Here is a 16,521-nt window from a genome sequence, read left to right on the forward strand (position 1 = left end):
TCTCTGTCCCCACTTGTCTTCCTCTTTGCCTCTGTCATTCTTTCTCCGAATCTTGCCCTTCCCCCCTTCATCAGACCAGGTGTGTAGAAAAAACAACGACAAAGATCCGCTTCACTGGATATGACACAAATCAACCTTGAGTCAATAAATTTTAAAAAGAGGGTTGTTTGTGTTTTTCCCCTCAGTGATAGATGGAGTTCTCAAAGGAAAGTACTGACAAAAGATATTTGGATTCAGTAAAACACTTCATTAGAGGTAATGGCTAATAAAACATGTTTTCAACTTTATTGAAAAAAAAAAAAAAAAGTTGTGAAAATGGTTTCCAACTTCATGTAAAGCAAAAAAGGGAAGGGGCTTTTAGAGAAGCTTGCCTCAGGGAGCGTGTATGTTCTTACAATGTGGTGTATTGTGACTAACTCTTCTGACAGGGCTGCAGCTGGCTTCTGAGAGGATTCTTGGGGGAGTGTGCGAGGTGTGTGAGGTGAGTGAGTGTAAGTGTGTGTGTGTGTGTGTGTGTGTTTTGTAAACCAGACATCCCCCACCCCCCTTTACCCCCAGCACTTTTGCTGGGAGGAATGTGTGGTCCGCCTCCTACGCTGGACGGCTGTGCCAACATTCCTGACTAACATAAGAAGAGAAAGAGGGAGAGAACAAGGAAAGGAGGATGAGGGGATGGGGAGAAAGAGAGTGAAAATGTGGGACCAGAGTAATGTGGAGATTTGCTCTTGATAAAAAGAAGTAGGGGTGACACTATGTACAGGGATTGTAAGAGAAAGAGAGGGGGCTTGAGAAAAAGAGGCGACCATTGTTCCCTAAATTGCCCCTAAGGCCCCATCATAACCCCCACAACCCCATAACCCCCATACGCGCGCGCACACGCACACACACACACACACACACACGCCGTAAAAGCCCGCAGGGGATTCCTGGAATACCATCCCTTTACCAGAGCAGATCCCCGCTTCTGTATAACGAACCTGCAGACACACACTCTCTGGTCCATCTCTCTGTCACACACACAGGAAGTGTAGCAGGCGTTACTGATAAATGACGATAACACTATTGTCAGTGTAAACACCAAAACAACATATCTGGTCTTGTCTCGCAAAAATACCAACAAAACTCAAAACAGCGTAAATGTTTACCACACACATACACACACCTTAAACTTCAGCATTAAAACGTCAAGCTGTGACCTGCCATGGACCTTTCCCACATCCAGTGAGGCAGAAGCCACAAATTCACCAGCTCAGTGCGAGGCAGACCTGCAGAATGTGATTCTGTCTGTCTGTGTGTGTGTGTGTGTGTGTGTGTTTGTATGAGGATGAGAAGGAATCTCAGATGGCAGACTGTCCACTACACACTGACCCCTGGATGCCCTCTTCACAGCTCGCTTACGTGCTCATTCACACCCTCTCTCACACACACACACACACACACACACACACACACACACACACACACTCGCAGACATATACGTGTATAGACGCTCACTGTGGCATTAGGATTGAATGGCTGCTGCTGATGATGTTAGCTCGCGTCAATACAGTCATCAAACAAAAAGTTGAAGGAATACTTCAACATTTCAGGAACATGCTTATTCGCCGGTTATCTGTACCCCTCGGATAACTGTATGTTAAATATCAACATAAATATGAAGACTGTAAACAAGGGGAAACTATTAACCTATCTCTGTCCCAAAGCAAAACAAACAAAGCTTTATACATGCTGGCTTATATTTGGATTAAACAAACATGTTCATTTGTGAGCTTTAAAGGTGCTAATAACCTTTTGACAGAGCCAGGCTAACTGTTTCCCCTTGCTGCCAGTCTTTATGCTAAGCTAAACTAGTGAGCCGCTGCTGCCTGTAGGTTCATATTGTTCATAAGAGAATATAGCATCATTCTCCTCATCTATCTCTCAGTTAGAAAGCGAATAAGCATTTTTGCCACCATGTTGACTATTCCTTTAAAGAAAATATTGCCTGAAAATGCAAACAATAACACAGAGTCGGGCATTTTCTTACTAGAATATGGCATCAGTCGGTGTCAGTACACAATAACGCTGGTACCATGGTAAACAATCTGGTACTGACATGATATTTTTTTTGTTTACTCACACACCCCTCATCACAAATGCATCAATTTCAACTTTGTTTCTTAAACGCACTGAACCTCATTGCTCAAGTGCACAAGGTACGTTCATGGAGCCAAAGGAAAAATTCCACCTCTGTGAGCGGTGAGGATATTTCCTGTGCTATTCTGTTAGGTTTGTGAAAGCAGGTGACACAAAGCAATGAATGTAAATGAATTAAATCATTTTCCCTCTCATGTGGCTGAGGCTACATGGAATATGGGAGGGTGCATTAAGACCAGTCCACATTTTTCAAACTGGCAGGTTTTTTACTCACACAAAAAGCAGCTACTTTTAGATCCTCACTGCACCTGGCTTCTTTGTAGACAGAAATAGTTAACAAGTGTATAGAGGAGCACACCTGACATTAAGCACATCTGGTGTGAGTCACATGTAAGTACAAGCAATGTTTTGCAGTATCTGACATCTGCATCTGACACATTAGACCAAATTAAACGAGGAAGCACTGATGGCAACTGTCATCTGTTGTACACGGTAATAGCCTGAAGCACAGCTGCTGTGTCGAGTTTTTGGTTTTGTGAGTGGTGTCTGGAGATTCTTTACCTTGTGGCCTCTTGCTCCAGCCGGGAAACATTGGGCACATAGAACATGACCCCGAAGAAGAGCAGCGGCTCATTGCCAAACTTGTCCAGCTGCTTCTTGAGGGGCTTCTCAAGCTCTACCCAACGCTGGGCCGGGGCTTGGGTCTTTCCTTGGAACCACAGTCCGAAGAAATGGGTCTGGAAGCGGAGGAGAGGACGAGGGAGGCAGTCAGTGTGGTGCAAACGGTCAAAGGGATGTTAATGAAGGACAGGAAAGAAGAGGGCGACGAGGAGAAGGAAAAGAAAAGATGAGTTGCGTAAGCACAATGGAGTGGCAGATAAACAGGCAGGAGAAATTGGCAGGAGACAGAGGAAATGGCAGTAAATGGAAGGGACAAAGTATTGGGATGGGAAAGAAAGGTTTGTAGAGATGGAGAGAAATGGGTTCAGGAGGGAAATGGGAAATGAGTTGAGAAACTGATTGGGAACAATTGAGGCGAACAGAGAGGAGATTCATGGCAGCTGAAATACAACAAGAACATATTTCTCCTTCAAATCTGATCAAACCTTTGACGTCAACAGCATAACTCCATTAAACATGAATATTAGACCAGAGCCATTACCAGTAAGATTACCCTGGGAGAAAAGCGATAGGCAATGATCCTATCTCACTAAATCAAAATGACGTTATTTCATCTAGAGACTGATATATGCTCATAGAAAATGCAACACAATTCAGCTAAATGAACAGCGAAAAGAAAACACTGAGAAAGAAGTGGTGTGATCGAGCTATTCAGATTTGTGAACTTCTCGGGAAATGGTTTGTGTAAATCATGCTGTACTGATTACAACACGGGTCACAACAAGAGTGAGTGGTTCAGCAGAGGAGCGCTGGAGTGCTGTAACCGGTTTAGACTACAGGAGTCAGCGATTACCCAAACTGTGACTAGCAATACTTATTTGCTTGAGATGTTTTATGAAATTTGATGTTTCTGTTCAGCTAATGATTCGGGGCAGGTGTCAACACGCTGTGATTTGCAACATGAGATAATTTCCTGTCACTTTAATTTTGACATAATTCAATCAAATCAAAAGGAACACCATGCAAGAGCGCCGTAGGATTGTCAAAGTTATCTGCAATTTGTGAGTGACAGTCAATTATGCAACATGACGCTGCTACCATTTGTGTTCTGTGTGTTAGCAGAGCTCACAAATGGTCCCTGACATCCATCAGAGATATTGTCTTCTAAATAAAGATCTCACTGGGTTTGTTAAAAACACTACAAATGGCTAACCATGTAATTTAGAAAAATACAGTGACGTTTCAACAGCAGTGTATGTGTGTGTCACTGGTATCAAGATGAGGTAAGCACACCTGTTTCGTCTGCGTGGTTTGACTCGACTATAATGAACATCATAAAGCTGCAAGCTGCAGCTGCAGGGACATGCACACAGACACACACACACACACACACACACACTTATATACATAAACAGTCACTCCTTCCTCACATTGAACCAGCAGACACTGAAACACACTCAGGGCCTCAGGAACAGTAATAAAAACATTAAAATCTGGTGGATAGACACACACACACAACACACACACACACACACACACACACACACACACACACACACACACACACACACACACACAGAGTCCTGCGATAGCATGCGTGCACGGGGCAGACAGTGGCTGAAGCCAAAGCATCACACCACCTTATTTATAACATCACTGACACCTGGCAAATACCACAACAGTATGTGAGTACGCACAACTACACAGCCCCTCCCTCTCACTTTGTAAGCAGCCCCAGCGAGCGCAGACTCACACTTGAACACATGTATTCATCAAAGTCAATCAGTCTTCAACCAAACACACACATTCTTCCTCTGATCTGTGAACAAACACACGAAACAACTCCGCATACAAACCATTCATTCCCATGCAAAACTATGTACATCTTGTTTGTGTTAAAGGTAATGAGAGAATAGATAAATATGGAATAGGATGTATTCTGCTCCCTAGTGCCTATTTGTGTGAGTACAGTGTAAGGTGGCGGTTAAACCTCAATGAAGCATTAAATAGCATTAAACACACAGAAAGATGCGGAGCAGACGAAGGGTACGAGAGAAAACACACACACACACAGAATGGACAGGAGGGGTGAAGTGGGACAGGGGGATGAGCAATATCTCTTTCTTCTGGAGTGAAAAGAGGACAGAGGTAGCCACGCTTCGTTAGAGACAGACAAGGACCCTGCAGGAGAGGGACACAAGAGGGCAGGGTGACACACACAGGGTGAGGGGAGGGACGCGTGGCGATCACACACACACACACGCACACAGTCTGACAATGCACCCATAAATGTGTTGAAGTGCAAAAACAAATGTTCCTCTTGGTGTATCTCTAGTCTAACCAATAGTGATGTATTGAATAGTTGATAATTCATGACCTTTGCATATGGAAAAACCTGGGATACATCATTTAGACACTAAGCGCAGACAATGGGGCGTCATGTTGGTGAAGGACACACAATGTCAATAAAACATCCCTAGTTCAAATCCAATCAGGGACCTTTGTTGGATGTCACCCTCCCCGTCCCTCTCGCTCTATCTGTATTGATTTTTTACTGATTAACAGAAACAACCAAGTAAAGTAAACTGAAGTCCTGACAGATTTTTCCGAAAAGGCCAAATATCAGCTGACATATTATCCACAAGTAGCGTGTACCAGTGTCACATAGTAAACTCACCTCCCGTAGCTCCAGCCTTTGGGCCACCGCCTCCAGACATTCCTGTCCCGTACTCTCCACTGACAGAGTGCATTCAATCACATTGCTGTCCAGCAGGCGAATCCGCGTCACAAAGTAGTTCTTGCTCAGGACGTTGTAGCGCCGCGTGCGCCGCAGCTTCAGCCGGAAGGGCATGGCTGGCCGGAGGTCACGGCGGGGTCACGGCTGAGTCAAAGGTCAAAAGTCACTTGGGAGAAAGCAAGCGGAGAGAGGGGTGGGCAGGCTCTATGACCTGGCCGTTGCCCTCCTCACTCTCGCGCGACGCCAGCCACACCACCGGGTGGAGAGATGCACCCTGGCAAGGCGCTGGCCCATTCCCAAAGATGCCCGGAAAGGAGGAGAAGGACGATGAGGTGGAGGAGGAAGAACGGGTGCTGTAGGGAGGGATGAAAAAGAGAAGGATTAGTCCATGACATAGAACTCTTGAAAAAATATCTACAGATAGTTTTGGGGATTTTTTTTTTCTTTAAGTTTTCACGTTTGAGGCCCACAGGAATGCAAAAAAACTACATGGTGCTCCAATCAGAAAACATTCTTCCTATCAAACGCACCCACACCATATTTCCCTGTATTATCAACCTGCCAACATCCCATAAACAAACAAAAACAAAAAAACAGACGAGGCTCGCAGAATCACCAGCGATAGCAGCAGTGGTGGTGCTACGTTAGCAGAGGCAGGAATGGCACGGTAGCAGACAGCTTTATCCTATAGTTATGGCAGCTGCGCTCTCTCCAGCCCCATGAGGCCCAGTGCCAGGCAAGGCTGGGAGACAGAGGCAGAGATGTAAGGCTATGGATGAATGGACATCAAACAGCAGAGCGCAGACATCCATCTGAACCCGGCAGCTGGCTTTGAGGAACTAATGGAGCTTCTAAGTCTCATATCTGCCTGTGTGGGAGGCCTTTCCTTTTCCTTTTTATCTCCCCTCTCCCTCTCTCTCTGCCCGACAACAGCACACTGCCAGATATTGTAGCGTACAGTGTCATGGTGCGTAAGATCACACACATGTGGCGGTGGCACATATGCCTCCGCAGACACACTTTTTGTCAGCTAGTGCCACAAAACAGAAAATCAGAATTCATGTTGTCAGGGAGAAACTCATAAAACTGTTAATTACTGCAACATCAGTGCAACATCATAAGGAAGAAAGGCTAACGCACACACCCACCCACAAACACACAAACACACACACACACTGTGGTTTTAGGTTGAGACAGGTCTTTGGAGAACACTTTGAACACATCTCTGGGTTAGTCATCAGTTCTTAGCTTTCATGTCTGTGATGAGGACAAAGCTTTGAAGTAGGGCGCAACACACACACAGATACACACACACAGATACACACACACACGTACACACAGGTATGTATTCACACCTGTAGTATACTATATATACACACCACTAAGAGCCAAGCCTGACAAAATAAGAGCGTTAAACTGAGTGATTTAGCCACCAGTCACCAAGGGATTTTTAATAATGCTGATGTTGCCAATGGCAAGTAATTGAAACAGCTAAAAGCAGTGTCATTTTAAGGGTGGTGGCCACTTTGTAGCCTTGTTAGACAGGAACTAGATCACAAAACCAAAATGAAGGCTCCACACCCCCTAAGCAGAGGAAAGAAAGAACAAATATGTGGGAGTTAAAAGAGATACCAAGGGAAAGTGTGTGTGAAAACCGAGAGACCAAACATCAAAAACAAAGAAAAAGGATGTATGAAAGTGAGAGAAAACACACAAACAGGAGGGTGAAAAGACCAAAATACGGCATGACAATGCTCCAGTGATCAGGAGAGGAGAAAAAAGGGGGGGAGGAGGAGTAGAAAGGGAGAAGGAGGAGGAGTAAAGATGGAGTGGATGTGTTGCTTCTTGTCCTGGGCTCTGGCAATGTGCTGTTGATAGTCAGCTTGGACCCTGGCCCAGATTCCTCTTTACCCTGACTGGAAAAACAGAGCACACCTGACACAAGTATGCACCACAAGGAAGGAAAGTGTGCGTGTGTGTGCGTGTGTGTGTGTGTGTGTGTGTGTGTGTGTGTGTGTGTGTGTGTGACAAGGCTGAGCGGGAGAATAAGAGACAAGGAAGCGAGTCTTGAATGAAAGAGGGCAAGAAGCTACAAACCGCTGACTTACAGCCGTGTTGTTTGCTACGACCTGAATCACACTTGCTTCACGCTCATCTTTTCTAACAGCCATGCCCCTTTGGGAGCCGCAACACATTCCTTCATCATGAATCCATCTAAGACAGCTCACTGTAATGTGTAATCATCTTATTCATGCGTTTTTTTATTGGGCATTTATGCCAACACACACACACACAAACACACAGCACGAAAGCCACAGAAAAGTGAATAATTAGGCTACAATGGGTGAGTAAATCAGCTTTGCTTTGGAATATGTGGCCACCATGACCCCAGCCATCACCTGACCTGAACCACAGACCCTCCACCCCCCACCCCACCCCGCCGGCACAGGCTTAGGGGAAGTGACATCACAAGTTGACGGTAAAACGTCCCTAAAATTCCTCAAGAAATGTTCCCAAGCTCACAGGCCAGCAAGATCACTGTAAACAAGTACACAGACACAGATAAACACACAAAGACACAAATAAAGGCGCATACTTTCACTGTGTAGTGTACAAACATAGACATGCATGAAGACAGCAGACCACAAACACACCGACACATACACAAGATCACACACACACCCACCAGGTTCTTTAGAGGTTAGCCAAAGGACCAGACAGCAGTTAGTGCAACTCTAAACTAGTAATCAGTGGCATGGTTTGGGAGTGTGTGGTTGAGTAAAACCAGACAGACAGACAGACAATAGTTTGGGACCAAACCCACTCCTCGATGCAAAAAAAAAAAAACAACAAAAAAACGCAACATTCTCTCTCAACCATCGTGTTTATTTCCAGCATGCAAAAACAGCATATACGTTTATGAATTTGCACGTTGTAATTTTGTGGCGCAGAGAAAACGAGAGGGAAAACTGAGGGATGAGGGTTGTTTTTCTTTTTCAGAGTAGTGAGCTTTGGCTAAATATATATGAAACCATTCCCATCTTTTGTTGTGTTTTTTTCTGTATTCCCCAAACTGGTGTGGCGAGGGGCAAAAAGGTGACAAGAAAAAGAAGAGAAGAATCTTTTTTTCTGTGGGATGTTAACACACATTAAGCCAAGTATATACATTTTTTTCAGCTGTTTGCCGATGAATTGTGTTATGACATGAAACATTTTTATAAATCAATCAAGATAAAAGATCTTCAGTGTTCAGCCGCTGAGTCGATTCATAATATGATGAAAAGCAAATTAGATGAGATTAGCCTGACCTCACGGAGCTGCATACCTTTAACTGAACACATTAATAAAATGTGTGTGTGTGTGTGTGTGTGTGTGTGTGTGTGTGTTTGTGTGTGCGCTCCCACATGCCGTTAGACAGGCAAACAGCGCTGTGTGTCCTGTCAGCCCGATGTCAGATTAATCGTTATCAAGCATTTTTGTCCTTGTGCGTCAGAAAAAGTCAACTTGACAAATTTAAACAAAGATGGCTGACTGATTAACTCCAGCATCTTGTAATTTGTGTAGATGGTGATCTGAAATGCACTCGATAGACACAAAGAAAAGCGAATCATCAGAGAAGCTGGGCAGCAGTTTTACATGCTGATTGACCATTAGCTAAACCCCTCCCCACATGCCTAACGCAGTGCGCATGATTTTGTAGTGAGACCTATGTAGCTCTTAAAGAGTCTGAGGGGTGGTCTTTTCGTTTAGCCTTTCAAAAACCAAAAATACAAGAGCAAAAGTGTTTTGCACTGGTCTGATGTGAGTTGCAACCGTTAGCACTTGATGGACATGTCCAGCCATGTCCATCTAATTAGCCTCATACCTACAGTAACCACCCAGTGTTACCAACTCGAGGATACTTTTAACTACCTGGCTTAACAAAATTACTTTGTTGGGTTACAGGTTAAAAAAAACACCTTTTCATGACTAACACGTCCACTGTGTAATATTCCTCCACTGTGTGGAAGCTGCTCTTTGATGCTGCTAATGTTAGTGACTCTATTGCGCTTTTTATTGGACTTTTACACTCCAGCGTTACACAAGATAACATTACAGCTCAGCAGCCAAACAGGAATGTGTTAGAACAAAATGACTCTGTTTGTTCATTACTTCTTATCCGACTGGTATTACTATGTCTAAATCTACACAGCAATGCAAGACCTATGATACTTCTTTGTTTCCATGTCTTCTTCATGGATAATCAGCTGGTGAAGAAGCTGACCCTCTTTAGCTTTAGCCTCAGTCTTTTAGTTTTAAATCATGTATGTAGCCAGATGCAGTTAAAGGATTCATGTTGAAAACATGAAAAAGTCAGCCCACGACTGTGTTTTCAACCAACTCATGGGACAAACGTTAGCTGAATTAGCTAGTTAGCCCCGGGTGATAGGCTGGCCTGAAATGAGAATCCTGCTTTTGCCTAGTTCAGTCTGAAATTAAGGACCAACCCAATAACGCCAAAGTCACAATGTCACAAATTACACTGAATTTCAAGTGGTACGACAGGTAACAGGTGTAACAACAGCAACTTGGTGGGGCAGGGTTTAGTCAGCTGATATGCCCTAACAGCTGACAAAAGCATATAAAATCAGATAAAAAAAAAAATGCTGACACAGGTTTTCTCCCTCAGGATGTTGGGTGTTTTTGCTGCAGTGACTTCTACCGACTCAGGTGTGTATTCAGCACACAGGGGCCACCACAGCCAGCCAGGTAGCATTACGCAACAAAAACACAACCAACCATTGCATTTAGCTGCTCATCTGCAGACCAAACATCACAGAAAATCACAACATTTAACATTTAGCACTTCATATTTTCTTTTTTCTTTTTTTTTTTTTACAGAATTGCCAAAAAGACAAGTTGTAAATATAACTACTCCGAAGCGTCTGCTCAGGAGCACAGTTGCTGATCTGGGTGCTGTGTGCGCTCCGTCTCAGGACAGCCCGTCTGTCGCTTTGTTCCATTCACATCCACACAATAGCAGGAACAAAACAGCACTTTGTCGCCTACTGCTAAGACCATTAGGCCGCCGAGGGCTGAGGACGCAAGTGTAGCGTGTGTAACTCAATCAATCTAATCTCTGTTGCTTGTCTGTCTGAAATACCAACACCAACCAACCCCCTCCTCCCCTGTTTCACATGAACGCTGTAGCAAAACAAATGGGTTAAGTGCTTCACAGCTTGTAACTACTCTTCCTCCAGTGTACTCTTTTTACAATTTGGTCTACGAACCTAAACCAGGCCTGGATCAAATACTAGGAGTGCACCAGTGGGGAACTGTCAGGGACTTCTAGGCCTTCAGAGAAAGCCAAACATATCAGCATTTTAAATATTAGATTTAATCTCTTTCATTTAATAATTACTCTCTTCTAATTCTAATGTTATAAATATTCTCTTCTAATTCTAGCCTAATTTTTCTATCGAGTTTGCTTCAGAAATTAAAGGGTTACTGTCCTAAAATCATGAAAGAGTTATCACTGATTAGGACTTCATAACCGGGACAGAAGGCCTAAAGGCCCCATAGCCGCATGTGTTTGTTTGGAAAGTGGCAGGAGAATTAACCAGTCTCATTTTGTAGTGCGTGGGAACAAAAATCAATTCCCCTAAGCCTTCCCAAAGGCTCAAGGAAGCCTCTGAGCTATCATAACGGGGTTTACCTTTTCTGTCCAGGGGTTTAAGATAGCAGATCAGCGACTTCAGTCAGTCAAACAGCAGTCACAGCACAGATGGCAAAATGATAGGACTATCTGCAATGGGCTTCACATGACAACATTCACAACTTGGAAGAATTTTATGAAAAAAACCTTTTGATCGGTGGACCCCTACGCACAACAGGAATATAAATACTTTAGGAAAGAACAGACAATCAGACTTCACGACTGCTTCAAAGCTACTACACTGTTTCGCCTGTTGATTTACCAGCTAATTAGCTAGTGTCAATCCAGAGAGTCAACAGTAACACAGAAGACACATAACTTGACTTAAATTATTTTTCTACTGTACATGTCCAAGAACTTTGTCACTTGTTGTACTGTCTGATCTGGCAACTGCAACTAAAAATTTTGCAAATACTTTTACACCAATGTCTGCACCAAAACAGCCAGATCTGGTCTGATATTTCCTAAATCTTCTTAGGACTTTGATCCTCTTGTGCCCCTCTGGCTTACCATGGAGCTCAGTGGTGAGATGTTTTGGGGAAACACAGCTCTGAAGTCCACACACATTCCTGGACACACACAGCCAAAGTCTGTCTGAGTAACAGCAGCTCCTGGGAGCTGACCCTGGATCAGACTGCCCTAGTCACTGGGCAGTAAAATACAAACTTTAGTGTTTGCAATTTGAAACAAGTACATACAATAAAGGCACATGCACACACATTGTACATGCACACCACACAGAAACGGTTCTCCTAGCATGCCTAAAGAACAGCAGGACACACCACCAGGGCCGTCTTTGTTATCGAACACTCCATGTGTGTTTCTGTCTGATCCAGGGGATTGTTCATGCATGCATGTGTGTGTGTGTGTGTGTGTGTGTGTGTGTGTGTGTGTGTGTGTGTGTGTGTGTGTGTGTGTGTGTGTGTGTGTGTGTGCGTACCTTCCTGCTTAAAAAAAAGCCTTTATGTCCCCTCATCTTAAAGTGTTCACTCCACAACACATACTGTACATATACTTTGTGTTGCATACAGACATACACTTCTCCTGCGCGCACGCGCGCACGCACGCACGCACACACACCCACACACACAAACAAAGTGTCTGTCACACACAAACGTTAGCAGCTGCAACAGATGGTGGAGCCAGGCGGCGAGACAGTGTGTTTCAAACAAGCGCATCTGCTTTTTCACTTTCCAGCTCTTTTTTTTTCCCTCTCCAGCCCCATCTCTGACACAAAGATGCATACACACACACTTTCACACACTACACGTGCACACACACATGCATGCTCACATTCTCTCTATTATATGAGAACACAGTGACGGTGACAAACACAGACTGTTCACACAGAGGTGACATCCAGACAGCGAAGGAGCCTGTAACTACACAATCACAAACACACACACACACACTCTTTCCATCTGCCCCTCGATCCCTATCAAAAACACACACACGCACACACATGCATTTTTTCAGAGATCCAGGGATTCAGATTAAGGTGGAAACTCCATGCAAACGTTAACAAAATTCAGAAATTGATAAATGTAGTGAGAGTAGGCTTCCACATCTTACATTTGTTGTATGTGGTTAGGAAAAACAGGATGTTAACATAGTTGCTGGGTTTAGTAATGTAATGTAATGACTGCTACTATCAGCCAGTTTGACATCAGGCCATATTCAAATATTGCATTTATTTAGGATTGCTCTGAAAAGATCCACTATATCTAACCACTGGCAGATGATGATTTTCCTTGCACCATCCAATGCAATAAGATGCATCTGGCCACATTTTATTGTCTGCCTGAGCGTTGAGCACAGTGGGGTTCAAACATACAAAGAGTAGGAGACATGAGAGCATGCGCAGACGACTGCCATGCCAGACAAAATCCCTAAAAATCTACAAATCTGCTGCGATTAGAGAGAGTGCAGGCTATGAATTTTGGAGTATTAGCAACCAAACAAACTCCATTTGCTTGGCATAAAATGGGGGGAAAAAAAATCTAAAAAATAAAAAGGACATAATTTTCCAGCACCACATTATTCATAATGAATGTCACACTGCACAGGTGTGGACTTTGTCAACCCTAAAACCAAAGAAACCACAGAAAAACCATAGAAATATGTGCTCACAGTCTGGAGCGCTGTGCCACAGTTGACAGTAATAGATAGCGAATGCCCAGTGTTTCAGGCTGGCATAGCCATCTAAACAGTGTCACTAGAACATGAAGAGGGGGAGGATCAAAGAGGGATACAGCTTAACACTGACCAGAGACTGGTTTTCCAAACCAACAATGACGCTGCTCTGCCGAGTCATCCTGCGGCGGTGAAATCTGGAGATTGATGTCATCGAGGCAGGGAAAGTTGGAGATATGACCGAGAGGAATAGTGGGAGGTGTTTGTATATGTGTGTGTATATGCGTGTGAATGTAGGTCCTCTAATTGCATACAAAGCGTGGGTGATTCCCAGCATCCGAATGAGAAAATAAAGGCTTTAGATAAGCGAGAACAATGAGAACAGAGCAGAAAGGAAAGAGGAGATGGCTCTTATCATGTTGGTACAGTTGGTCAGGAGAAGGTGGGGGGGTGGGGGGGGCTGATAGTAGTGGCTCTCCACATCAACAACAGAAACACGATGGGACCATCAACCATCAACCACTGCGCCTGTCCCAGCCAAACCACGGTGCTGCTCACATTTTCCACCCCCCCACCCTCCACCCCCCACCCCACCCCCCGCCCCCTTCTGCTCCTGGGAACCACACTCACATAACCATACACACAAATACAATTCCACACACACATGCTCAATCATCAAAAAGCCACTGAGTGTTTTCTCACAGCTGAACCCTCAGGCACCGACACTAACAGGGACTTCAACAGCACGGAGTTTACAAGCCAATGAAAGCAGCAACACTTTGGGTTTTGCTACTGTTTACATCCGGCTGTACCCAACAGACATAATGGCTGCGAGGAAAGGAAAATTCACACATTTTAAACTTGACATCAAATGGAAATTTTCTCTGCTTGATGCTTCCTTAGGATCACATACACACTTTCGCACGAAGTAGCCTTAAAAACGTGTGTATACACTTAGGCCCATATGTGGACCACATCATAGAAACAGTTTTGAGGTGAGCAGAGGGAGAGGGGTCTGTCCTGTTGCTAGCAGTGATTGACAACTCATCCGCAGCACCTGGAAGGTGCCTAAGGTGGAGTGTGGGAGAGTTGGGCAGGTCGCAGCACGCTCTCTGCTCTGTTGTTGTGTACCAGGCTGCCAGAGAGCATAGCTCTTACACAACTCCACAGATCCTCCGACAAAGGCTTCTCTGCCAGTCTGAATACACTCACCACACACAACATACTGCTTACAGTCACATACCATTTCAATAACTGGCTTCCTAAAACTCAGATTTATATTCTATTTATATTAATAGGGACTGTTTTAAAACATTTAACATCTTCACATTTGGGAAGCTGGAACCACCAAATGTTTGGCATTTTTGCTTTTTGATTATCAAAACTATTGTCGATTATTTTTCTGTAGATTAACTGATTAATCGACTATGGTCTGAAGCATATCTCCTAACATGCAAAACCACATATTAAAAGGATAGAATTAGGGTTTGGGATTATATAAAGTATGACAAATCTATAATAATAAGATTTGATTTGTAATTTGTGCTCTCTCTCATCAATTAGACAGCCTCATTTTGCATCACAAGTTGATATTGTCACTTCCTCATAAATGCATTTAAATTTAAGAAAAAGAGAAAGAGATCACGGCCTTATGGCTCTTTTCCATTTGCAGAATAACAAGAGAACCACAAGTTGAGTTTGAATGAATTCTGTGCATTTCTTCACTTAACCTGCTGCAACAATACCAACAATAACCGCTGCTGCCAATGTTTTCTCCCTCACTCTCCTCCTGAGCTACAGCATGAACACTTGACCAAAATTACAGGTATGTTTGCCCCACATAGCAATCAAATGGCCTTTAGACTCAAATGACCACTGGCTACACAAACAATAGCCACTTTTCCTTTTACATGCAGGCTTCCATTATGCAGTAAACACCTATTATATTCTTACCATGCTGACCTTAGACAAAACATGCCTTTGGGACTTTGCATTGGCATTTCAGCAACTTTCCTTTTGTTTTCAAATATGATTGCAGGATACAGAGTGACAAGAAATGGCACCGGATCTATGGAAATAATCACAAACAGATATTGGATATTTAACCACTCTTGCCTGGGTCTCCACTCTGAAACATGCCGGACCATAAGGTGATGAGGAGCATGGATGAAGGATACTGCTCTGACTTTTGGTCTTTTCAATTCTCCACCAGGGTTTTTAAAACTGCTGTGTACTCCCAAGCCACTTGCTCTGGCACCATATAATTTACACAGCATGCCTTTGAGCTTATAAAGACAGCCAGATGTGTGTGTGTGTGTGTGTGTGTGTGTGTGTGTGTGTGTGTGTGTGTGTGTGTGTGTGTGTATGGCCTACGCCTCCTGCAGCTATGCTATATTTGCCTTTACAGAATTCTCCCCCTTTTTTTTTTTTTTTACTGTAGCTCTGTTAGTCCAGGGTGCATGTCCAAACACATCTTTTACATACTCTCACACAAACATGTGTGCACAGTTCGTGTGCACGCACGGTGAGGGGAGGACAAACAGCTCAGCAACACAGTGATCATGTCATCATCACCAGGTTAAAGGAGAGGCAGGCTCATACACAAACAAACCATGTCATCCAAATGTGTTTAACGGCATCATGTAGAACTGTAATTACTTTGGAGATGAATGCATGTGCAGCTCTAATTCCCAGCCTCCCTTTTGACCTGGATGACTCCAAGCATTTTCCACAAGATGGCTCAGTGCAAGAACACACTTTACGAGTTGTGTTCAGTGTAAAAATGTCATCTCTAGGTGCAATAACAGAGTAGGACTTAGATATTACAGCTGTTGACTTCACATGGCATGTACCCATTGGACTCCTAGAAAGAGGCCCAAACTGCATCCTTAAGGGGCCCTACAGAGGGAGTCCACGATGGACCTCAAACAAGTGCATATATGAAATATAATATTACTATTCCCTCATTAACTCTAGAGACTTTCCACGCTGCTCTGATTAGAGGTTTCACTCTTTCTACTACAATCCAGCAACGTACAGGTTAATGAGATCTCCAAATCACACCCATAACTTGCCCACATCTTATCAAATGTAGAGGAGGATTTGGGGCTCTGCCTGTATTTTAATTTATGTTTATGTGCTGGAGGAGGTGGAGGAGGAGGAGGAGGAGGAGGGTGGGTTTGGCATAAAAATATTTGGG

The 16,521-nt window shown here is 43.9% G+C and overlaps 1 protein-coding gene across 1 annotated transcript in view; it reads right to left on the reverse strand.

Annotated features, from left to right (window-relative positions):
- ptpn14 (protein tyrosine phosphatase, non-receptor type 14) overlaps nucleotides 1-16,521 on the reverse strand; it is a 39,542-nt gene that overhangs the window by 22,466 nt on the left and 555 nt on the right. Inside the window, exons 2-3 of the mRNA XM_022766226.1 lie at nucleotides 5,435-5,847; nucleotides 2,698-2,873 (exon numbers count right to left, since the gene is read on the reverse strand). Coding sequence (XP_022621947.1) covers nucleotides 2,698-2,873; nucleotides 5,435-5,608 — 350 coding nt within the window. The 5' untranslated portion in view covers nucleotides 5,609-5,847. The remainder of the gene's footprint in view (nucleotides 1-2,697; nucleotides 2,874-5,434; nucleotides 5,848-16,521) is intronic.

This window comes from Seriola dumerili, unplaced genomic scaffold, assembly GCF_002260705.1.
Source record: "Seriola dumerili isolate Sdu_G_001 unplaced genomic scaffold, Sdu_1.0 BDQW01000025.1, whole genome shotgun sequence".
NCBI lineage: Eukaryota > Metazoa > Chordata > Actinopteri > Carangiformes > Carangidae > Seriola > Seriola dumerili.